Here is a 25846-nt window from a genome sequence, read left to right on the forward strand (position 1 = left end):
CCCGGGCACGGTGCAGGCACTCCGCGATCTGCCTCCCTGTGGCCTTCTAGTTGTAGCCACCGAATCACCTTGCATTTTCCGATCCAGTCCTTAGAGCTCCTGCCCTGCCAGGCTGTTCGAGGTCCCCTTTATTTGTGGCTTCCTCTCTCCGTGGTGCTATTTCCTCTTTTGTCCACCCTCATACCTGTCTCACCTGTCCTCTCATCCTTCACTTTTTCCTGATTGTCAGGACCCAACAACTTAAAAAATGCCATACAAATTTCTTTTGTCCTAGAGTCCTGAGGCAAAGCTGCTGTGACAAGGAGGAAGTGTGGGAGCCTCTGCAGATTAAAGCCTCGCTCCTCAGAGCGGCCGCCCCAACCAGGTGATGCTAAGCATCCTTAGCATCACCTGGGAGCGCGTCAAAAATGTAGAATCCCTGCAAAACCCGAATCAGAACGTCCTTTCTACCGGCGCTCTCTACACACTTGATTCCCATTTGAAATGCACTGCACTTATGCATCATAAGGGCAGTGGCAGCAAAGGTCCAGGGGTGGCCGCAGCCTCATCAGACCACACAGAGAACATCCACTGGAGTCAGAAACCAGCTCCCGCCCGACACTTACTAGCTATGGATCTTGGGTGATACTATAAATGTTGGGCGTCAGTTTACCTTCAAGTTTACCTCTCACTGTACCTGTCAAGCGAGAACAATGGTCGAGTCTGTTGAAATAAAGTTTAAACGAGACAATGATTTAAAAAATAGAATTTCTGGGCCAGAGTAGATGGTCCATTAACAATTGTTTCTCTTTGTCCACCCCTCCCCCCCCCGCCCCCTCCCCACCTGTGGCTGTAGGGCAAGTGGTTTGTCCTCTTTTTCTGAACCTTGGAAAGGTCAAAATTGTAAAAGAAACAGAATATCCTATGCAATCAATGGATTGATGATGCACCTGCCACAATAGACAAGCAAATGCAAACACAGTCTCTTTCCAGGTCTTACGCTTTGGGCCCTGCCCGGAAATGTGCGTAGATTTGCCTGAGGGATTTCATTGTCTCTATGGGGAAGGTAAACACTGCAGGCAGTTCCGCCCCCAGAAAAGAACTCAATGTGGGGTTTGTGTGTGTGTGTGTGTGTGTGTGTGTGTGTTTGTGTGTGTCAGGGGGGTGGGGGGGTAGTAAATATAATAATTGCCATCCATTTTTGAAAATACGGTTCAGTGGTATTAAATACATTCACGCTGTTCTGCAAGCATCACCACCATTCATTTCTATAACTTTTTTTATCTTGTAAAACTGAAACTCTGTACCCATTAAACAATTAACACTCTCCCCCCACCCCCAGTCCCTGGCAATCACTGTTCTACTTTCTGTCCCTATGAGCCTGACTACTCTACGAACCTTACGTAAGTGCAATCACACAGCATTTCTCTTGTTGTGACTGGATTATTTTACTTAGCATAATATCCTAAGGCTCACCAGTGTTGGAGCATGTTTCAGAATTCCCTTCCTCTTCGAGGCTGAGTAATAGTTCATCGTAGGTATGCACCACAATTTGCTTAGCTGTTCATCCGTCTGTGGACACTTGGGTTACTCTCACATTTTAGCTACTGTGATTAATGCTGTTATGAACATGGTGTACAAATATCTCTTTGAGACCTTGCTTTCGATTCTTTTGGGTACGCAGCCAAAATTGGAATTGCTGAATCCTATGGTAGTTCTGACTTCAATTTTTTGAGGAACTGCCATCCTGTTTTCCATTTTACAACCCCAGGTGCAGATTATTTATTTTTCAAGAGCAACGTGAATGAATGACTCTGCTTCATAGACAAGGACACTTTTTTTTTCTCCCCTAAGACTGTGAGGTCCCCAAGCTAGGAACCCCTGCCTCACTCCTACTGGATCCACTGCACACCTAGGGCAGTGTCTGGAGAGAAGGTTTCATTACACGTTTGCTGACTTAAATAGGGCAAGCCACCATTCTTCTCTATCCTGAGGACCATTGTGCCAGAGTGTAGCTTTTCTTCCTGCACACCACTGCCACCTGCTGGAGAGATTGACACATTGCAGTTGCCCGGCTAATGTCAGTGCCTTTAGAGAGGCATTGATTTGGGACGGCATATTCAGATTTTTGTAATCCTTTAGACAAGGTTGAGGTTTATTTTTGCTTTGTAAAAAAATTTTTTTTTAATCAAAGGTAAAAATTTGCTAGTGTTAAGGTTATGGGTACACAAAAAATGTGTGTGTGTGTGTGTGTGTGTGTGTGTGTGTAAGAGAGAACCAGGGTGACATTCCAAATTATAACAGCTGTGTAGAAGGAGTTTCTGGGAAGAAATGGAGCATGGCAAAGTGTGACGACGGCTTGAGGAGATTCAGGAGGCCAAGGTCAGACCAAGGCAGAGCAGGCTTGAGATGTTTTAAAATGGGCTACTTAATGCAGTTTACATTCTAATTACAAATCATTTGTTCATATAACAACTCCTCTAACTCTACCCATAGCTTCAGGGAAAAAAAAATTAATGAACACCACCACCATTAACCTAGTTTGGCTTTTCAGGAGTTTGAGCTGACTGCCCCAAAATAATAGTTTGAATTCATCCCCACTTTAAACACATTGTAGTATATAGTATTAGCCTGAAGTCTAAACTCATATCTTATTTCTTCTGCAATACACATTCTGAAATTTTCTGATTTGGGTCATTATAAATAAGGAAAGGAATGAACGGAATCAGGCCTTGCTTACCTCAACGGACTGTTGTATAGATGAGATGATAAAGTCTGAAAAACGTACTAATGCTCCATAGAAATGTGCTTGTGTTCTCGCTGAGACAGAGTTTCTCTTCCCAGCCCCCGATCGTACCCAGCCCCATCACCAAAGCCTTACTAGGTGCTGTAGGCGATGGATGGGGTGGGTCCTGGTTTACCGGTTCGCACCACCTTCTCACCAAAGCAGGAACGAAGACCATCTCATTTGAAATAGGTGCTGGCCGGCAGGAAACACAGATGGAAGAGGAGGTGTTTCTGAGAGGCCATCCCTATGGGGCCCATTTTCACTTCCAAAAAGGCCTTCACGGGGGCCAGGAGGGTGGTAAGCCCATTGGTTCCTCACCAGCCGGCACAGAAGCCGGGATTGGGACTCAGGCTTTCGTGAGGTTCAAACACAAGCTTCGCCAGTCACCAGTTGTGTGGCTTCATGCTGGACCCTCCTAGGCTCTGTTCTCTCTCGTGTTTAATAGGAAGGATAATTCCTACTCATGATTCAGAAAGGATATGATGAACGGACTGTGAAAGCCTCTCCCACAGCGATGTTCTCACAGGAAATGCTCAACCTGTGTTGGGTCCCCCTGGAGAACACCAGGCGGCGCCCCTGGTCTCACTGTCCCGCCCCCCGCACATATATATGTGTGTGCGCACCTCATCCCGCACTCCTGAAGGGGCCCCAGCTGCTAACCTGCATCTGCCAACCCTTGGCCTCCAAACTCAGCAGCGACTTTCCGCTCGTGCTGTACCCTCGCCTGTTGAGATCGCTCAGGATTCTTGAGCATTTCCTATTCACAAAGACAACGATGGCTGACGTCAGTAATAGATTGTAGATACACGCGCACATGCACTCACACAAACACAAACCAGCTTTTCTAGAGAAAGTTTTACTAACGATCACACCTGAAAAGGCCAAAGCCTCAGGAAAAAGCTATGGAGAAGGTAGCAGGCAGAAGGGCCATCCCAGGGCCCCTAGACGTCTATGCCACGGCCGTGACGATGCTCTTACTTTAAGAAGGCTCGGGGAAGCCCTCCGGGTCTTGATGGGAATGTAAATAACCCTTCACTGAGCACTGACGGTGTTCTAGGCACCGTGCTATGAACTTGACATGCATTTCATAATCATTCCAGCCACTATAATGTGCACTTAATAAGGAAGTGGTTGCTTGAAGGAGTAAATCATTTGTCCGAGGTCATAAAGCTGGTAAACCATAGAGCTGGGAAGTAGATCCCATAATGTTGGCTGCGCCCGGAAGCCCGTGGCGCTAGCAGTCCTTCCGGGGGACCCCCGAAAGCAGCGTGGCTCCCGAGCCCCTGACCACCCTGTCTCAGCTCCCTCTTCCCAGTGAGCAGCGCTATTGTCCTCTTGGATAGGGACCTTGACCTACAGCGACTGCAAGTTTCTTCCTGGGTCATGACGTTGCAACCAGCTCAGCCCGCCCATGACCATGCCCCACACGCTGCCCCTCCCTGCTGGGCCCCTGCCCGCCCCACCCCCAGTCCTGACTCACCAGCCCACCCAGACGGAGCAGAGGGAACAGCGCTTGCAACGGCGCTGGAAGTTGGGATTGTGGGTACTTCCAGCAGCCGCAGCTCATGGAGCATGCGTGGAAGGGACGAGGAACAAAGGCGCGAGGCGGGCAGGCATCGCTCGCAGATGGCCCCTGAGCTAGTCTTAGGACCTCAGACTGCGTTCTCAAAGGAGCGGGAAGCCACGAGAGTTTTTAAGTAGAGGTCGTGACTTGATCAACTTTGTCACACACACACACACAAATTCCTCCAGGAGTTTCAGTGACTATGACTGAGTTCATCCATCACTAGGAAGTCCCAAGAAGTCAGACTAGGGATGGTGTGGCTGCTGAGTGATATAATCAGGAACACAGACCCTTTCTAGCTTTCTGTGGCTCTGTAGTCAGCATGCTGGATTTCGTTTTCATATGCATCACGACCTCGTGGACCCGAGATGGCTGCTGTACACCCGGGCCGAAGTCAGTATTCCAGGCTGGAAGAACTGGAGGAGGCGGCTTTGTGTCTCATTAGGCCAAACTGTCTCACTTTGGCTATCCTTAAATGCAAGGAAACTGGGAAAATGAATGTTAACTTTTACAGCTTCTCTAGAAGAAATAGGTAAAGGAGAAAGCTTACAAAGGAGGTTGTGCCAGCATGTAACATGATAAGGATAATAAATCAAACTAAATGGTGCTGTGATTAGATGGTAATCAACATAATTAAATGGTGCTATAGTTAGTCGTTCCCTTGTATAAAATATATCCCCAACAATATTTTCTCTATAGGTTAATGTTTATTTATATATATGAACAATAAGACTGTTCATGAACCTAATAAACCTGTACAGAAATACAGCAGCACTATAATCAGAACGAGAATGGTATTCTCCACAGCTGCCTGCCCTTTTGAATTCTAAGACTCAACATTCATTCATCCCGCTAAAAAACGATCACCACGAAAGATCTCCTGGAACTCAGAAAACAGCTCATACCTCTGAAAGACACCAGGGGGCAGTGTAGCATAAAAAATGAGAGTCAGCTTTGCTCTGTAACGTGATTCCATCAAATTAAATAAACCAATGTGATTTTTAAGTTGCGTGCTTGTTGAGTCCTTGTGCCAGCAGTTCAGCATGGTTTCAACCCCATTCCCAGAAATGAGCCGCGAGGGATGTCCTTCGGTCATGCGCCGTTCCTGTGGCTTATTAATACTCAAATTCTTTTCAGGTGTGAGACTGTTGACCCACCACACAACTGTGTTGTATAATGCAACTTCGTCCAAGGCATTTTTAGCCTATTTTGGGAAATGATGAGATCACATTCAGGTTTTTGTTTCCAAAATTCTGGATCATAGGACCCATAGGTCGAAACCCGTGGGACAGAATGGCTTAGGTAAACTCCCCGCTTTTAAGAGTGAGGCTCTAAGGCTTAGAGCTGTATTCCTTTCTTCTCTAAGGATTTTGAGTCTAAAGATGAAACAGAGTCACATATGAGCAGCAAAGTCACGCTTAGGTTTTTTTTTTTTTTTTTTTTTAGGAAAGTATAATGACACTTCAATCTTTAAACATATATTCCTTTTTCTGAATCAACTGAGATTTTGACACATGAAGAGATGTTGAATGAGCAGAAAATTAGAATAATGGCAGAACTAGGTTGTATCTTCGTCCAAGGATAATATACTGACTTCGGCAGGATGAAACTCCAGTGGTGAGAACCAGTTACATGGAACCCTGTGTCGGGACGGGTTTTCAGGCTACGTCTGGTCTTGGCGAGAAAAGGTGCACTGATCGATTAGTGATGTCTGCCGTAAGTGAAGAGGTGAGGCGTGGGAATTTCTTCGTCACACGTTTACGTCTTACTCTGGTTCAATACCTTCTCCAGCCATTACATTTTTGAGGATTTATTTTACATAAAGCACTGTGTTGGTTGCCATTGAGGATACAAATGTGAAAAAAAAAAAAAAGGCATGGCATATGGACCCCGCACTTCCAGAGATGATCGATACAGTAAGGAAGAATTGAGATCCAGGTAGTTTGAGATAGAATCACTGACATGTCATATGGAAGTAAAAATAGAGCATTCCGAGGGTTAACCAGGGCAGAAGACTACTCTCGTCAAGATCGGACCAGTCCCAGAGGTGAAATTTTCTGCCGGGTCTTGAAGAATAACTAAAATTTTCACAGGAGACTAGATGTAGAAGGAATTCCATAAACGCATCGTGACGTGAACACAAATTGAGAAGAGGCCTCGTTCAGTCAGAAAAACAGTTCCTTGTGAAAGTAAGTGATACAAGTAGTGCTGAAGGTGACAGACAGGTGTCCTCCAGAAAAGGCACAGTCAACGTATTCTGCAGAATCATTCGGCCATATCTGCATGCCTCAACCCAAATCTTCGGCATGCATCCGACTGCTTTATGCCAAATATGGTTGGCGAGCAAGGAGGCAAGGAATTTGGCAAACTTTCTGCAAAAAATTAACTTTGTGACTCTTAATTTATTAATTAGCAATAAGGAAAATAAGCCTTCCCATACAGGTTTATTAAAGAGTTAACTATATTTGAATATATTAAAGTGTTTGAGACCTAGTGGGTTCTCAAAAATGTATTAACCAAATTTTAAAAGCTATTGTAGTAGAGCAGTGATGTATAATTTCAGTTTTTCAGCAGCTCTAATTGGACATATTTGTTTCCGTTGCTACATTTATTAGTATCCTTTTACCTTTGTGTCTCAAAGTTTGGAATACTCTTTTACTCAGAGAGTTGTAAGAGATGTTGCTAAAAGAGCAATAATCGATCACAAATATACAGTTTCCATAATGGCTGGTTTCTAGATGAGGTGCTTCTATAAACACAGGTCAGCTGAACCTCTTACTCACATGTACAAAACAAAGCATGCTGTAAAACAGCCCAGAGAATCCAAGTTGAACATTAAAATACAAAAGTCAATATGGTTTATATAGTTATCATCACTAGTTATTCCGCAAACAAGCAGCTTTTCATGTTCTCTGAATATAACAAAACTGTAACGAATGCTGACAAATTTCCTAAATTTGCCTTAAAAACAATATTTACCAGTAGCTACAGCACTTTTTCTCCATCTATGGTACCGACAGGCCTTCTCTGGCCTCGACTCACCTTGCTGTGTGAGCACCTGTGGTTATGCCTAGGGTCAAGCCAGGAGCCAACTCATTAATCTTTCACCCACCCCCAACTCCCAGCCCTAAGGTATATCACTTCTAACTAAATATGACAGATTCCCAATAAACCAAAGTGTGGCCCAATATGACTTTTTTTTTTTTAATTGGGAATGGATCAAATAAATAGAATGTAATTGAGTGAGTGAAGCCGGTGGCCAATGGAGAAATAAATTCAAACCTTGCAGATGAACAAGGGGCCATCCATCTGTCTTAGGAAGAGGAATTTGGATAGAAATCCTAGACTTGCAAATAATAGTTATCTACCATCTCCACCCTTGCCCTCTGCCTCATGGGAATTAGAAGTCACGACGACAGGTGTGCTGGAGTGCCTTCTCTGTTTCAAAAACTCAGTGGATATGCTCACGGTGAGGCCCACCTGGCGGGTGGTAGGGAGAGACAGGGAGAGAAGGGAATTAGCATTCTCTGAGCACCTGCTAATGACGGTTACTGCCTTTCCCATGTGAGACTGGTACTGTAACTAGGTGGTGGGGAAAAACAGCCACCGGAATTTCTGGTGGTTTATTCTGGGCAGGGCGTAATGATGGAAGACGGAGAGATATTCATAATGCTCTTTCCTTACAGAGATTGGTCGTACCTAAGAATTGGATTACATTAAGGAGAAAACAATGTCATTTTGAAGCTTCTGTAGGTCCTTTGTGCTTTATAGGGGCAGGACCTGAAGTAAACGCCCTTTGTTTGGCAGAGTGAGCTCATAAGCTTTAAAAATGTCCAGAGCATACACCTGAAACTAATTTAATATTGTATGTCAAATAAAATTGAAAAAAATTAAAATATGAAAATGTTTAAAAATCTAAAAAAGTGATGTCTAGAACTTGTGTGGGGTAGGGAGTAAGAAAGGGACTGCTTTGAACATTCGAAGAAAGTTAAAGTCCAAGAAGAGAGAAAAGTCGTGGTAGGAGAAATCCAAGGAGATAGAGGCAAATCCAGGAGTAAGGAGACACAGCCAGTGAGAAATTCTCTGTGAAACGAGACCAGCCGATCTTGTCATTGAGTCGTTTAAGTGGTTGCTTCTACAGTGCCGCCATCGCAAACCTTCAAGTCCAGTCGATTCTATGGGTAGACGTGTTAGGTGGATCTTTGGAAGAGTAAAGGAAGTGAATGCGGGAAACGAAATGGAGTAAATGAGAACAGAGCGAAGGGCCGCAGTCATAGGAGTTAAGGTGCAGGCGGGTGGGCAGGGATTCGGAGGAAGTGGAACAGGAGAGCGAGAGGCGGCCGTGACGGATAACGGAGAAAGGCCCAGGAGCGCCCAGGGTGCAGGGACACGGGCGAAGGCCGTACTGATGGTGCCACATCGGGTTTCCAACCGAAGGGGTAAAAAGTTACTGCGATGCGGTCGAAGGGTATTAACAACCCACCCGATGTCATAGAAGTGTCATGGCTCTCAGACTCAAAAGCCCGACTTCTTCATACCACACTCCACTTTTTCTCCAAGAAATAATAGCTAATGTTAGTTGGGTCCTTGCTTACTCTATGCATAGATTTGTGCTGCGGTGAGTCAGGTACTATTGTTATCATCCCCATTTTACAGCAGAGGAAACTAAAATTCAGAATGATTTTGAAAATTGGTAAAGCTCACAGAGCAAACAAAAGACAGAGACAAGATTTAATTATAGGTTTTTCTAACCCCAAAGTCCCAGTTCTTAACCACTAGCTATATGGTTTTGCCTGGAATGATGTAAACTGAGTTGATAACACAGCTATTTACCTATGGACTAGTTTCGACTATGGGTTACTCATATTAACAAATAAATTTATTTGGTTTGTGGTATAGGGAGGAGAAGGTTTTTTAAAAAGCTATCGCCTATACAATCAGGAGGCAAACAGAAAAGGGTAAGTTTTACTATGCATCTTGATAAGATATTCGGGACCGAATAGTGCCAAGCAGAGGGGAAATTTAACTCTCTTCAAATGAATCCCAGAATTCTGGAGAAGAAAAACATGACTCACATACAAAGAAGTCCTTTAAAGCATCTTTTTATTTGCTATAAGAATATATAATTTCGATTTCTATACAATCCATCATGCAAATAACGTGGTAGGAATTTTACGAGCAACGCAGAATCTTGATATCTGTGCATTCGCTCAATTAAAATATTAGCAAAGATTGAAAAATAACATCTTGGGGTGAAAAGAATCCAGAGAGAGCCAAATTTCTTGCCCAGGTTCACAGTTGCCAGCATCAAGATGCACAGGCAAGAAAGCACAGCCACACTAAAGCCTTAACACCTGAGAGCGAAGGCACTGAGGATTAGATGAGGGACGTTATTTGTGGCTTGATTCTTTGCTACAAGAACTCGTGAAATGTTTCTAGAGCTTTGAACATCATGCCGACAATCACTTTTTTAAAAAAATTTTTCTGAGTTTATTTGAGCCAAAGAGAGGATGCGCCTGGAAGCAGACAGATACCAACGGGCTGAGAACAATGCTTCCCAGAATGGCGGTCTGCAGTTTGTTTTGTGTGGCTGGAATTAAGGAGAGAAGTGAGGAAGATTGCGTGGAGGTGGGAGGAAGCAAGGCGGAGATTAGATTACGGGCTAGTTAACGCGATTACGTGCCCTCTTGTGGGTGGTACCTTTGGAGGGGTCTGAAAAAGAGACATTTCAAAGGTGTGTTAACCTAGATGCACAAACACGAGAGACAGGGCTTACTTAAGGCAAAGATAAGCCTTTTACTAAAGAAGTATATGCCCGGAGCGTGACTATCCACCATGACCTGTCCAGTTAGGAATTATGTTCAGATCACCCTGTGAGGTTACTTTCGGTTAGGTATATTACAGCGCCCCATTTTCCCTCCAGAATCCACTGGGAAGCACGGCGGCCACCACCTCATGGGTAGTTTCATTGTGTGGCCAAATGTCTCTATGCAGAAAGCACTAAGGCATCTGGATCTGAACAGGTAGAAGTTACCCACTGAGTTAGCCTAATCCAGGTGGAAAAGCAGCTACCAGCAAAAAGGTCCTTTTGCTCAGGCACTGAGCAAGGAGCTAAGAATTACAATTGCTTCACTAACGAAGTCACAGTGATTTTCCTTTTTGTATAGTACTTACATTTCTCTGAAATACCATCATAAAGCATATTATAAATGATTTGCTCAATAGCAGGACGGGCTCTAAACTCTGGAACCGGCTCAATTGCATAATTGTAGTTTACTGAAAATGAACTATGAAGAATGAAAGAGGACCCGAAACCCTTTACACTCAGACCCCAAAGGCTGCAGCGTCAGGGCACAGTCTGTTTTGTGTGCGTGTTTTTGCGGGGGGAAAGGGGGGTCCTGGAGAGTTTTTCCTAGATGTAAAACCCTTCTAGCTACATCTGTTGTATCCCATCACTCTTCGGGCTCAGCAATATCAATCAGAATTGACATCACTTTAATTGTTGTCACAAAAGGCACAGTGGACGTTATGAATTCCACTTTCTAGTTAAGCAAACTGAGGCTTTCAAAGATTATGCCATTAGACCGAGGACCTGCAAATCATTATAGACAGGACAGGACCGGAGATCAGATCTACCTAACAACAAATGTAAAGTTTTCCACTGCACCAGACCATTTCTGAAGGGATCAAACGCTGTTTCTGGTGTTTGAAACCTACATCTGTGGTCTGTTAGGAAGATGATCTGAATTAAACTTAAAGGCATCTCCAATCTTATGGCAAAAAAAAAAAAAATCTTCAAATAAGGAATTCAAATCAGGTTCAGCATTTGACACCCTCCTGCCCCAGAACCTAGAATCTCTGAGGCGTGAGCATCTCATTGATTTCTAGCATTGACTACTGTGAGTGAAAATGAAGGATTAGAGGAAAGCAGAGCCTAAACACGCCTCCTACAGACATTCATAGCCTTAAATAAATCTATTAGGCCTGAAGCACACAGTAAGAACCAGAACACGGGCCTTCAGTTTTAATTCGGATCTGCTTTGTGAAGCCCGAGTTCAGACATGTCTATAAACACGACGATTCGTCAGCCTTCTTTTCCCTTTAAGATCATTACATACAGAAGCACAACTTTTGTTCTGAGTGCATTTGCTTCGAAACTCGTATGTTTACTTGAATTTTAAATATTGCATTTAAAGTTGAAAAGATGTTTTTGGAAGTGCGTTTCTTAAATACAATGATTATTAAATTAATAGTTTTATGGGGGTAAGTCAAGGTCCAGGGATAAAAATAGTGTCAATGAGAGCTATTTCATTTTTTTTCTGAATAGGTCATATCATTTTAATTTCGATCCAATTTAGACTTTGAAAGATGTATGCCAATAAAAGCCACATGAGACAACCCTCTTACTGATTTGGGGCTGGAGTCTGAATTGACCCCCAAATCCAGCAACTGATGGGTCCATAAGAGAACAACAAAGGGGAAAATCAAATATAGCCTTCGCTTTGCCCTAGTGGGGTCAGCCATTGATTGCACAGCCCCACAGTCTCCCAGGGGTGTTGGAGACATGTCCCACTGCAGCTGACGAGCAGTGAGAGGCGGGCGAGGGGTCCTCTCTCTCCTTCTCTCCCTCTCTTCCCCTTGACCTACTATTTTCTGTTCCAGTTATGTGAGATGTTCTGAATCTTTTTCATTTTGATTCTCTGATCCAGCATCTTGTACCTCGCAGGATGCTCCTCAGTCTTCTTTGGGACGGAAGGTGCGTAGGAGCTAGATGCATAAGCGGGGCGTTTAAAGTGTCGCAGAGGAGGCTTGATGACTGAAGGCCATGCAAAGGAAGACAGACAACCGTTAGCCTCACCAATGACGTGGCACGACTTCCTCGCATCTGGACCTAATTGTTTCCTTCAAAACCAGAAAACACGATTAAACTCTGACTGGGAATAACTAGCTGCAGATAGATGAATAAATACATTTTTACCTTGGTCATTCTTTTTAAATAAAAACAAATTCCTAGAGATAGACAGCGATCGCTCTGAAATATAAAGTTCTTTTCTAATGAATGGAGAGGGTTAAGGAAGTAAGAGGCAGCAATAGAGTCATTTTGGGGAAGAGCGAGGCAATCAGAAGTGAGCACAGTCATGTTATCGGGCAGCTTTTAGCATTGTATGTAAGGTTTTAAAGTTGCAATGTGGCGCATAATCTCGAAGTGCTAATATGAGGTATGTCATTGAGAAAATAATTGCAAAAACCTATACATAACTTTTGTATCTAACATAACTAAAGATCTGAACAGACTCCTCACCGAAGAAGATGCACACATGGAAGATACTCAATGATTTTTGTCATCAGGGAATTATAAATCAAAACAACAGTAATATATACTACACGCCTACACATTTTGGATAAAATCTCACCAAAATCTGATGATGCTCATTGCTGACAAGGTAGAGCGACAGGAGCTCTTATTCTTGCTGGCGGGGATGTAAAATGTTACAGCCACTTTGGAAGACCTTTTGATAGTTTCTTATGAAGCTAGTCTCACCATATGATCCCGCAATTGTGCTGCTGTGTAATTTACCCAACTGATTTGAAAATGTATGTCCGCATATAAACCTGTGCAATTTTATAGACGCTTATTCACAATTTCCCCAGACTGGAAACAATCAAGATGTCCCTCAACAGTTAAATGGATAAAGAAATTGAGGAACATCCACACAACAGAATATCATTCAGTGATAAAAAAAAAAAAAATGAACAGCCGAGCCACGTAAAGACACACATGAATCTTAAATGTATGTTGCTAAATGAGAGAAGTCAGTCGAGAAAGCTACGCACCGTACGATTCCATTTATATGACATTCTGGAAAGGGCAAAACAATAGAAATGATAAAAGGATCAGCGGTTGCTAGGGTTTCGAAGGGAGGAGAGGGGGTTATACAGGTGGAGCCCAGAGAATTATTAGGGAAGTAGAACTATTCCATATGTTCCTGCAGAGGTGGAAACGTGATGCTAGGCATTCGTCAACACTCAGCATTTTGCAGCACAAGGAGCCAACCAGGACATATGCGAATTTAAAGAATAATTTAGGAGGTCAGGGGAATCACAGAATGGAATGCAGAATGTAACCAAACCATTTAACTGCATTCTAAATGTAGGAAACAGCCTCGTCAAGCGGGGTGTGGCTACCTTTGGGTATGAGTGGATTCTGTTGGACTAAAGGTCGGTGATGCCGCGCACGAGTACTCTATGCTGGCTGATGAAGTCGTTTCCCATGGGAGTTAACAATTCTACTACTACTCTACATGCCTTTTAGAACTGGACAACTATGTACGTGGACGGTGGATGGTGAGAGCCAGGTTTCTCTCGGTCAGGGTGGGAACTTACAGGAAAACAGGAAGAGGAGGCCAGAATGATTCATGCGGCGGTATGAGTTCATTTTTAATATAGATACAGCTATAGATAGATAGATGATAGATAGACAGATGATAGATAATGGCTGGCTGGCTGGCTGGCTGGATGGATGAACAGATGGACAGAGACAGAGATACACACACACACACACACACACACACACACACATTTCCTCGTGCTGTTAGCGGGAAGGGCCTGGAGGTGACGAAGCAGCTACTGGCCTAGAAATCCCAGCAGCCATGAGCACTCCTAGAGCCTGGATCATGGTTTCTAACACCATTCTCCAAATAAAGGAAGCAGGGCTCCTTATAGAAATGGCTGATTCTAGGACTAGAGAACAAAACGTACCAGATGATCCTGGAGCATCTTAAAGTGGCAGAAACTAAGAAAGGGCAAAAAAAGAATGACAGGACCAAGGGGGCCCCCAAATAAAAGAGCTCCCAAATGGCCAAAGCTGGAATAATTTGAGCAACAAAGTAAATACGGCAGTTTTGAATTGTAGCCCAATGAATAAAATACACATCCATGAATCTGTACTACTATAAATATTTGAATAAATAAAAAAGTGTGGGGCAATAGACAAATCTCTCATGCAAAAGAATTTTAAATCATTTATGTAGATAAACCTCCCTCATGGTAGAGGAGCCTTGAGTGTGGGTTGGACACAGTGACACCCTTCTAGGGAGTGCAGTCTAGAAAGGGGACAAAAGAGCAACTTTATAGTGGAGAAATCTAGCAAACACTACCTCGGAGATCAAGGTTAACATCGGTAGTGATAGGTCATGTTGGTATTATGCACCCCTGACTGTATGTGATGGAAATGGATATTATATTGTAAAAACTGAATTTTAACTCCCTGGTCTTCCTATCCAAAATACATAACTCCATTTTAGTGAAGAAAAAGCATCAGACAAGTCACAATTGAGGGAAATTCTGCACAATACCTGACCGGTATTCCTCAAAACTGTCAAAGTCACCAAAAACAAGAGAAGTCTGAGAAACCGTCACAGCCAAGAGAAGCCTAAGTAAACACAATGACTAAATACAATGTGTCATCCTGGATGGGATCCTGGAACAGGAAAAAACAAAACAAAACAAAACAAAACACTAGGTAACAACTAAGGGAATCTGAATAAAGTATGAACTATAGATAATAATAAAAGCACACTATCTACCTATAGATGTCCACACAGAAGAAGGTAAAATACTAATTGATTCTTTCTCCCTCTACCTCCCTCTGCTCTAGCCCCTCATCACCTACCCTGCCTCCTCCCCTTCTAGGTCCCGCTGGAAAGCGCTTGGTCAACAAGACAAGGCAAACGTGAGTAAAGATAAGGCCAGGTTAAATGATAATCACAAACAGGTGAGATGTAATAATCAGGTAAAAGGCGTGGAGGAGCAGAGCTGATGCCGAACCTGTTGTCTCGAACACCAGCTCTCACTGCGGGGCCAGCAAAGGGGTGTGGCACACAGGTGGCTCTGCTTGGCTCAAAGGGCTAGGACTGGGGGCAGCTCTATCAAAGAAGAGGTTACCTGGAAAACCAGCTTTGCAAACCTCTTCCAGTAACAGGAAAATGCACAGCGTTTGTGAACAAGCAAAAGGTCAGAAACAAATGTATGATCATAGAGAACAGGTTAAGTTCTGGTACATTCTTAAAATATACTACTGTGATACTACGGAAAAATGATACAAATGTCTATTAATAAAAATAGGTTTGTGTAATACTGTTAAATAAAAAATGACAGTACGGATGATCTAACTTCATTACTATGAAAACAAATGTGTGTTTATATCTGTAATAATAGACATTTAAACTATAGCATTGATTATCTCTGAGTAATATAAACATGACTATTTGTTTTTGATTGTTTACACTTTTTAATGTTTCTGAGGGTCAGGTTTTGGTGGTGCAACTTTTTTGCAAAGAAACATTCTACACAAAATGTCTTCTTTAGAATTATATATCAGAACTATTCTAGAAAATCATACACCATAGAAAGTCAGAAAACTGAGCTTACTTTGGGCTGTAGGACTAGACATCTCAGAGCACTCAGAGCTGAGTATGCATTTGACAGCCTATAGATTAGAACTCAGTCATCGACTCCTTAGAGCACCTACTGATGTAACCATGAACAAAACAGACAGAATTCCTGCTGTCGAGGGGCTTCCATTCTAGTACTCCCCCCTGAAATGAGTGGCCTGCTTAACGAAGAAAAAAGCTGTCAGGCATAATAAACGATGATCTTCCTACAAGCTCCATAACGCTCACACCAACTTGGCAAATGGTCCTGTAGTGACGTCATAATATATACACAGAAGAACAGAGGTTTTTAGAATCTCAGAGCGCTCGATTTTGTTTCTTAGGATAAACAAGGGATTGCAGCACAAAACGCTCTATAAACCAACATAAAAACGGTCCTGTTAAACCCAGAGAACGGAGTAGGGATGGGAGGGGGCTTCGGAGCGTTGCCAGCGACTGGGCCGGCTGATTTACTATCCTCCGAGTCACAGTCCTTCCATATTCACTCTATTTCCACTCCTCAGCGTGAACCCAGCCAAAGTATTATTGAATTTCCCACTTCTCAGCATGGAGACACATTTACCGTTTGCTGGAATTCTGATTGTCGGAACGAAAGCTCTCGTTGCCACTGGAGTCACCGCAAATAGAGTTGAACCCGCTGATCGAGATCGGCTCCCCGGCGAGATTGCGGAAATACTGGGAGGCCAGCTGTCACCTTCCCTCAAAATGTGGGAAGAAGAGAAAAGTCATAGAGGGCTGTTTTGCATGCATCGATCGCCTTTCCCCTCTGCAGGGGGTCGTGATTTGATGACCGGCAAAAGAGCAGAGCCAGAAATGACGGCGCCACCTTGAGCTGAATGGGGACTTGCTTCTGGGGTGCTGGTGTGGCCTTCTGAGGACTTCTTCTTTTGTATTCCGGCTGTTCCTGAAAAATTCCTGGGAGGGGCTCTGACCCCTGCCTTTTCATCAACTGGGCACTTCACACAGCCGGATCGGGGCAGTGATATCCCAATCCTCCTTCCCACCCCCCTCCCCACCCCCGGAGATACAACCAAATTGGGGACAGAACCCACTCCCCTCTGTATGCCTCATTATCAGCAAGCTGGACCCTTTTCTCTCGAGGACACAGTCCCGAAGTCTACCCTTGTCTCTTGGAGCAATTTACTTGGAGAAAAAGATCTAATTAGCTAATGAAGATTTGACAGAGGCACATGTCTCTGGGTAGAACCTGCACTAGGGAAAGTCATTGTCTATATTACTTTCAAACGTGCCCAGGAAAAGAAAACTTCAAGACAAAAATTGACACATCCTCATCCTTTATTTTACAATTACACGCAATGTTTGTTTTTCATAAAAGCGATACTCGTTTAGGAATTTTAATCCTCATTTGTTTAAATCTCATCATTTCCATAAATCCCACAGTTCCTCCCAAAGGTGTCTGTGACTTCCTCCCTTTCCTCTGCCTCCACCGGTCTATAATTTTTCCTCTCTCTATGTCCCCCCTGTGTCTCTCTCTGAGACCATTTTCGCTTGGCGGCTACTTTTTTTTTTCTGGCATGGGAGACTATTGCATAGAATCATTCTTCAGAAAATAGATTGGAATTTATTATAAAATAATAAATTCTGTAAAATAATGAAATATATAAAACTGATATGGCTGTTAGTTAGATCTAAGTGTTGAACTATGAATGGTGTTTTTGAAACTCCTTGTTTGAAAATTCGATTTCGCCTACTGTTCCTCAGAGTCCCCTTCAATAAAGCTGTGAATGTAACAGAAGTTGTTGCAGGAAAGGGACAGGAAAGTTAAATTAATATTTTCATGGCAGGACTTCTCCGAGACATAAATAATGGAGACGTGAATTATGAATCCCTAAAAATAGCCAATAGCATGCAGCTTTTCTCAATTCTATTGGGCCAAGGAAGCCCCTTTATCGGGAGCATCTCACAGAGTGTTCAGCAGAAAACACTTTCACAAAAACTGGGATAACGCAGCATCATTATCATTATTCTATCACATCGATCCCATTAATTCAGCATGCCCCATCGTTGTGTGCTGAGTGAGAGCAAGGCCAGAGGACACCGTCGCTTGTCCTCATCTAATCTAAGTCCAGCCTCGTTCCCGGGAGTTAAATAATGACCTGCATATCAGCAGCTCTGTCCTTTCCAGGGCCTGTGACTGCCATGTGACCTTCCGGAACCACTGCACCGCGGCCAAAGTGGCCACTTCATGTGAGCAAATGCCGAATCCCCGTGCAGGGCACTGCTACCTCTAAAGTCAGCAACTTGGTTTACTCCTGGCTTCTGAATAAATTCTAGTATCAGCACCTTTTTTTTTTTTTAAAAAAATAAGTGTTGGATATGTGTTTTCTTCTCATCCAAAGAGAATGCCATAATATGACCTTCGCAAAAAAAATTTCCATCTATAGACATTTTCTATAGTCTGCATTTACACAGACTCTCTCTTTCTCTCTCTCTCACATGCACACACACACACACACACACACACACACATGCATGTACACAAACACATACACTAAACTAACAAGGTAAAAAATAATCATTGAATGCCTCTCAAATGTTTTACATGAAGAACAAAATCCCGCTGCCGTGCATTCCATTCTTAAAATCAGTGTCTATTTATAGTATGTGTTTGAAATCTGATGGAAAGCCCTTATAAAAATGCACAGAAATCATCCATGAGTTTAGAATTGCAAGGCATTGGAATGTTAACATCAGCTCCTTTGAGGCGGGAACAATATAAGAATCGAGCCTATGATTTTCATTTCAGGATATGCCATGGTAAAAAAAAATTATAATATTTCATGTACGTTGTGTACTAAGAACAATGCTAAGAATTTAGTGAACTCGCCTTTTATCTTCACTGTAATCCTAATAGGCAAGCGCTGTTATCAGTCCCTTTTGGGGTGAGGAAACTGAGACTTAAAGAGTTTAGCTTGCCGAAGTTTACATAGCAAGTACGCAGGAAGTCTGGATTTGGGTTTCACATCCAAGTGGTCTGACTTCAGAGCCTTCCTCCCATATTTAAAATCACCTTGGACCAAAGTTCGGAGTAAGTTTAAATGAGTTACGGTAAAATTATACCTTATTTATACTATCAGTATTTCGGTACATAACCATGTAACATACAGGATCCTTGTATACCTTTGTTAGCAACCATAACCATACTTTTCCCAAAAAAATCACCCTCCCTTAATACAATTTGTGTGATAATGGCTCTAGAGGGAATTACATATGGCCCTGGCCAATGGATCGCTTAAGTACCTGCTCTTGTCATTTCCCTTACCTATGCCAAGTTGGCATGTTAACAGGTATTCTAAAAGCCAAGGGCACTGGAGACAAGCCATCAAGCCAGGTGAGCTCCAGGATCTTGGGTGGAAATTTTAACTCAAAGTTTATCACCGCGGCCATATATGACAACAACCTATCATCTACATTTTTAAAGACTTTGGCTCTCTTGAGGACTTCACCTCGAGAAAATGAGAAGTCTGAATAATCTACTGGTTCCATATTTTAATGTTGCAGAGTAAAGAGCACAGAGGACAGGAAAAGGTCCAGAAGAAGCAGAGTTGACACTGCTTGAGCTGAACCACTGCCTGGTCTGGAAAGGTGACCTGACCAGCACTTGCAGGTCCACAGAGAAACGTATGTCCACCGGGAAAAGATAAACCACACAATCTGGGGCCCTTCACCCACCTGATGCTGTATGTTCTCAACCCTGGATGCATATCAGGCCACCTGGAGAGGTTTAAAATTTACTGATGGCCAAGCCCTCCCCACGAGAGTCTCTGAAGGAACCAGTTATTTTAAGGTGGAGCCCAAGCATCGTTATGTTTGTAATGCCCAGTGAGTCTAACATGAAGAATCACTGGCTCAGGTGTCGCATTCATTTTGAAAACAAGTCAGCTTATACTTTGGTTTCGAGGGAGGCTTGGGGGAGCTGACAGGGTCTGGTCATCACATGCAGGAGCCACCAACTTTGGCCATGTGCTAAGATCTGATCTATGACAGGAAACACACCCGCAAAAGTCTACTTTTGAGGGAGGTGGTGTGATGTTACGAGAGAAGCATGGGGCTCGGGGCAACGCATAACTGGGTTAAGCTATTACTTGCTGTGAGATGCTAAGGAGACCGTCTGTTCTGGGACTCAGGGTTCTTGTCGTTGCTTTTGTTGTTTTCTGGAAATGGGAAAAATAGTAACAGTCTTGCATGGCTGTCGTGAGGATTTTTAAAGGTAATATAAAATGATATAATGTTGTATGGTACCTTGCGACCTCGCACAGTACCAGTATATCATGGGTACTTGGTATGTGACCACCACTAATACATAGCACAGAAGATGAAAGGTCATCACCAGAGGCCTTTTAATAAGTCTCTCCCTGGTGAACTATCTTGTTATAGTGTAGAAAGGTCACGCAACTCCCCCGCACAACTGGATTTTACTAAAAGACCCTGGCACACAAAAAGAGATTAACTTAATTTATTTGAGACAATTTGGCAGAGAACACGCCAGTCTGATTCACAAAGGACTAATTATCCAAACTGTGCATTTGTGAAAAAAAAAAAAAATATATATATATATACACATATATATATATTTTTTTCCATCCAGTTACCCAAGGGGACCACTTTGCTGAAACCAAGGGTTATTCTAAACAAAGCAAAATCATCTAGCCCACATTCTAAGCTAATTACACAATGTACAAATATGGGGTTCATTCAATCACATTGGGCAATGCCTACCACGGGCAATGTGGCGTGCTGGAAATCCGGATGGGCAGCGTGGCTCAGACAACCAGCTAGGGCGCAAGGAGTTCCAGTCCCTGAATTCCAATCACGATATAATTAGGAAAAAGACAAGGACACTTGATTCTTAAGACTCTGCATTTCTATGCTGAGCCGTAATAATTGAGTCACTGCCATTGGTTTTAAACCACTGATTCCCTGGTCTCTTAGATAATTCTCCTTCGTGCTTTTCCTTGTAGGTGATTAATGTTGGCTATAAATTCAGTGTGGACAGGGAAAGGATGTTATGCCCACTTGCATCCCCAGAGCTTAGTAACAATACTGGTAAGAGTCGGCTCTGAGAAAAATGGAATGAATGAATACACTACTCCACATCACCCCCCGAAACCTTCATAAATCTTCTATTTGCCAAAGAATAAATAAATCCCGTAGAATACACACCAGCTGGCAAAGCTGACTGAATCTTCAGAATCGAAGGTTGTTCTCCCTTGCTTCAGCAACATCTTAATACTTAGATTTGCGATCCCCTTACATGCAAGAAGAACATTCTTTGGACATTTCAAATTTGAAGACTGAGCACCTCTGTTTTACTCAAATGCTACAATCTCAGCTCATTCCTACAGGTCTCCTCTGGCATGCAGAGGCACCAAGGCACAGTTGTCAAGCCTCTCTGAGGAAGGACAGTTCAATAAGGCTGGGAGGTTGGCTCTTTCCTCCTTTGAACAATGGCTACCTATTAAATGCCCTGTAACCTTATGATTTAATGACTAGTGGCTTCATTTAATAAAATTATTCTTTTAACTAGTAAATAAAAGAATATGAAAGCCCTCCCTCAAGGAGATGATCATCCTCAATTTAGTTTTTTGTTTTCATTTTGTTTGCCCTGGCAAGCACAAAGGGCATGATGCATGCTGTTTCAAAGGAGAAAAAAATATTTTGGAGACTATGCAAGCTGTCCTTTGCTTGATTTTTGTCAGTAATTGTGCGTTTTTCCACGTACGCACATGAAGATGGGATGTGTGAAGCTAAGTCAGTAGCTCTGTCCCTCGTTCCCACCAATGATGACCTATGCCAAAGAAGGCTGGAAAGACCCATTTCTCCAGGGTTCTAGAGCTCTGAAGTGCTAAACAACAAGTGAATTTTGATCTAGTCCAAAGAGGAAATGACAACTGCCATTCCTCGAAATGAACATGAGATAAAAGACGTGTGCAAAGACAGCACTCAGGGCATCTCCACTTAACAGACAGTGCGAGACCCTCCACACCACAGGTAATTGACCTAATACCCCGGCAAGTGCTTACAGTGTGGCAAAATCTGACGTCAGTCCTTACCTACTGGTAATGAAACTCAGAGCAAAGAGCAGGTTTGCCGCCTGATAACTTTGGGCAAGCTATTTATCCAATTATGCCTCAGTTTCCTAACTTTTGAATGGAGATTATAATACTTCCTTAGAGAGGGATGATGATTAAATAAGATAACACATGTTAAGAACCTATCATAGTCCCTGACATTTGATAGATGCGCAATACATATCAAAGTATTTATTGTTAAAAACCTGTGCGAGGGAGATCAGAAATTATCATTTTTGAAGTTGGTCACTCAATAACTTACAATGCACATGATATTTTGTTTTGGTAAAAGAAACATAAGCTTCCTAAAATGTCTTCAGACCCCAGAGCTGGTCGGTTCTCTTCTGAGGAATCCTCTGGACGGACGCTCTATCCATAGTCCCCTAGAACAGGAAACACAACAATGTCATTGCAAGCCAGCTGACGCCCAGACACTCAAACTCTACATCAGGCAGGGAGACAGGAAGCAGAGCCGCGTCTACTGCCAACACTACCGTGCATGCCAGCAGCTGCAGAGATAGAGGAGCCATCAGCTATCTGCACCAGAGAACGGCCACAGCACCGTACCTTTCCATCTAAGGATCCCTGCAGGAAAGGCGCCCTGCGGCTCTGCTCAGAAGTAAGTCACTGACTAGTCTCCATCAACGGCAGCCATGCTTGTGAGGGGTGGTGAAGCTCGGGGCCACTCCTCCAGGGAGAGCCAGCATATCCTCAGCTCTCCGTCACTCACGTCCCACCCATGCAGTGGGTTCACAAACCTCCTAAGGAACAGCTGAAAAATTGGCTGCAGGTGCTATTACTTTTTTGCATGAGTCGCTTTGCCATAGATGTGCGAGGATTTGAGGTGACATCCCCAGAAGAGTTTTCTGGTCCTGGAGCTTCAGAAGAACCCCGTTGATGATTTCAGAAACCACACAAGCTGTTCTTTAATGAAGCGGTCTCTGGTAGCTTCTGGATGGAAGCATGTTACTTGCAGAACCTTTTTCATATCTGAATTCTCAGATCCCAACAACACCCATCTCTCCCAATAGGTTAGGAAGGGAAAACATTAAATTTCTCTGAAATATATGTAAAATCATGTCTACATGGATAAAACCAAACAAAGCTGTCTTAGAAGACAGCCATAGATTTTTCACTTAAAAATTCTTTAATACATTATATTTTGAGCATACAGAAAGTCATAAATGATAACACAACAAATGCCTATGTATTCTTAATAGAGTTTAATAAAATCTTAACATTTTGCATATTTGCTCAAAAATTATTTAAAGAGATTAATTATCACAAGTAGAGTTGAAGTGTCTAGTATACCCTTCCATGATATTCCCGCCCCCCCAAAAAAAAACCCTTCATCCAGAATTTATTATTCCTGTGCCTATATTCATTCAATTATTGCATTTGTATGCATCCATAAAATATCTAATATTTTGGTTGTTTTAAAAGATAATGAAAATGGTGTTAAATCTTGTTGCAACTTGCTTTTCTTGCTCAACATAATGTTAAGCATCGTTTGTAATAGCAGAAAATAAAAGGAAAACAACCATCAATCATTAGATATCCTGTGACACGTCTGTATAATAGATTTCTATACAGGTGTTAAAATGCACAACATCTTGCCAAGAGCTACCTTTATGTTTGAACAGAATTTCTTTTGCCATACATCAGCAAACTCTCTGTGGGCTTTTTTGTTTTTGTTTTTGTTTTTGAGCGTGTCTTTAAAGAGTTGGACTGTTTTTATATAATCAGATAATCTCTGTATTTAATACCAGAGTTTAAGCCATTCGCAATTATTATTATTACTGATATATATAATTTTATGTTTTAGACTTGATTCTACGATCTAATTTCATATTCGTTCTTTCTTCTTTGCTTCTTTTTCTTTCTTTATACCTTTTGTTAAGGCAATACATTGTCTACATTCCTTTCGTTATTCACTTGCTGACTTAGATGTCATAGGTTGTATTTAAATTATTTTACTGATGATTCTCTGTGTTAAAGAGTTTTAAAAAATTACAAAGTTCTGCCTAAAGACAAAATAGATCTTAGTGCTCCTTAGCTCCCTACTGAGTAACCCTCATTCCATCCACAGCTTCTGTTTCCTATTTTGACAGACAATTTGGACATTATTTTTATGGTGACCGGTTACCCAAATTTACCAGCATGTTTTATTTCCTTGTGTGTGTACCATTAGTTCTTGTATCTCGCATCTTGTTTCGGGGTTCACTTTTCTTCTCATTGACGTATGTCCCTTAATATTTCTCTTAGTGAAGTCCATGAGTGGTAAGTTATATCCACGGTACACTGGAAAATACTTTTACTTTGCTTCACTCACAACTAATAATTGAGCTATTTTAGCTATTACCTCGTTTTCCTGCTGCACATGGAAGATACGTCTCTCTGTCTTCTGGCATTTACTGTTACCAATGCAACTTTTGCTCTCAATTGGTCGTCATTTGATTACAGGCAACATGCTTGCAGCTTCCCTGGACATAACCAGCTTCTCATGGCATTTAAGATGTTCTCATTCTTGATGTAATGTTATCTAAGAAACCGTTGCCGAATCCAAGGTGATGAAGATTTATCCCCATATCTTCTTGTAAACGTTTTATGGCTCGTGCTTTCATTTATGACATGGTTCCCTCCCTATGTTGTATTTGGTATAAGGTCCCAAGGACGATTTTCCAACTTTAATTCTCTTTTCAGCTGTGTTCCGCCATGAGTTTTTCTATCTATGTTTGTTTGCTTGTTTTAATTTCAGATTTTGAGTTGCTTCTGTTGCACACCTCTGTTTTTGCTTTGTTTCCGCACAATTTTACTTTATTGTTTTTTAAGGATTATTATTTCTCCATTGGGATTTTTGAGTGTCCTTAAACATGATCCTTTAAATTGTTGCGCAGCCTGCAGAAGAGCTTGAGGTAGAAGTGCCTGAGTCAGAGGGCGGTGACATGTGGCATTCCTGAGGCAGGAAGGAGTAGTAAGTTGGCCACTGTCGCGAGTGAGGTGGAGGGCGTCTGCTAGACTAAGCATGGCTAATTACGTCAAGCGTTTTGAGAATTACCCACTCTGCCTCTACAGGCTTTGGGGTGGTCATAAGTATAACTTAAGACACCTAACATGGGGCCAGTTTAGACTCCCAAACTAAGCCCAAAGACAAAGTGGCTCAGACTCTGACTCAGAGGCCTTAGAGACCCAGCAAGCCAGCACCAGTTGGGAACCAGGTCACCTCTGTGTATTCTTGTAGATGTTCAGGATCATGTCAGAGCTCCCACCTGACCCTGGGATGCTATGACCTCCCAAAGAAGAGCTAACACCATCACTACACACTGGAGTTGCTTGGCTTAGAGCTGTTTTCCTCTTGATGTGTATAGTCCTGAGGGTACAATCACCACAAGCAGGGACAAGATGAAAGGGGCTTCTGGAGATCATGAAGCAAGATCAAGTCAACGCTAAAAAGGAAGTTAGTATAGTTGATGGAAATCCAACTTGAAAACGAGCCTTTTTTCTGAGGATGGTTGCTTTCTATACAGTCATAAATTGAAATGGACAGCACTCACTCACACACCCATGCACCGAGGCTTATAAACATTAACGAGGACCCAACATGTGCTGGTCACCTTGGCGGACAATGAGGCAAAAAATGAATGAGAGTCCCCACCTTTGAAAAAGCCACCTCCCAAGGGGTAAAGGGGCTTATAAGCAAATCATTATAAGTCATATTCATTCTACCCAGATGATTTGGAGGGACTCCAAAAAGCAGGAACCCGGGAGAGGAAAAGGGCAAGGCGTGTTTCAGGAAGAGAGACAGAAGTGAGACGGTTCAAAGGCTACTCAGTGGCCGCTGAGTCCAGTTCTCGAACAGGATGGGGAAGCTGAAGAAGTTAAGGTTGAAAAAACGGATGGGCGCAGGTTATCTTTCATCTAAACTAAGATGCCACTGGCTATAAAGTGAACCATTATTTCATGTACAGCC

The 25846-nt window shown here is 42.7% G+C and overlaps 1 protein-coding gene across 5 annotated transcripts in view; it reads right to left on the reverse strand.

The window, feature by feature from the left end:
• Positions 1 to 10425: 10425 nt before the first annotated feature.
• The window catches only part of PDE1C (phosphodiesterase 1C), a 454332-nt gene continuing 438911 nt past the window's right edge, over positions 10426 to 25846 (reverse strand). For 2 of the 5 annotated variants that reach the window (XM_036230466.1, XM_016160226.2), the window contains one exon: positions 10430 to 12147. In XM_036230466.1, coding sequence (XP_036086359.1) covers positions 11978 to 12147 — 170 coding nt within the window. In that variant the 3' untranslated portion in view covers positions 10430 to 11977. Of the gene's footprint in view, positions 12148 to 16845; positions 22260 to 25846 lie in introns of those variants that run through there. The other 3 variants (XM_016160242.2, XM_016160223.2, XM_016160230.2) reach the window with 3 other exon arrangements.

The sequence above is a fragment of the Rousettus aegyptiacus genome, unplaced genomic scaffold (genome assembly GCF_014176215.1).
Source record: "Rousettus aegyptiacus isolate mRouAeg1 unplaced genomic scaffold, mRouAeg1.p scaffold_m13_p_13, whole genome shotgun sequence".
Lineage (NCBI taxonomy): Eukaryota > Metazoa > Chordata > Mammalia > Chiroptera > Pteropodidae > Rousettus > Rousettus aegyptiacus.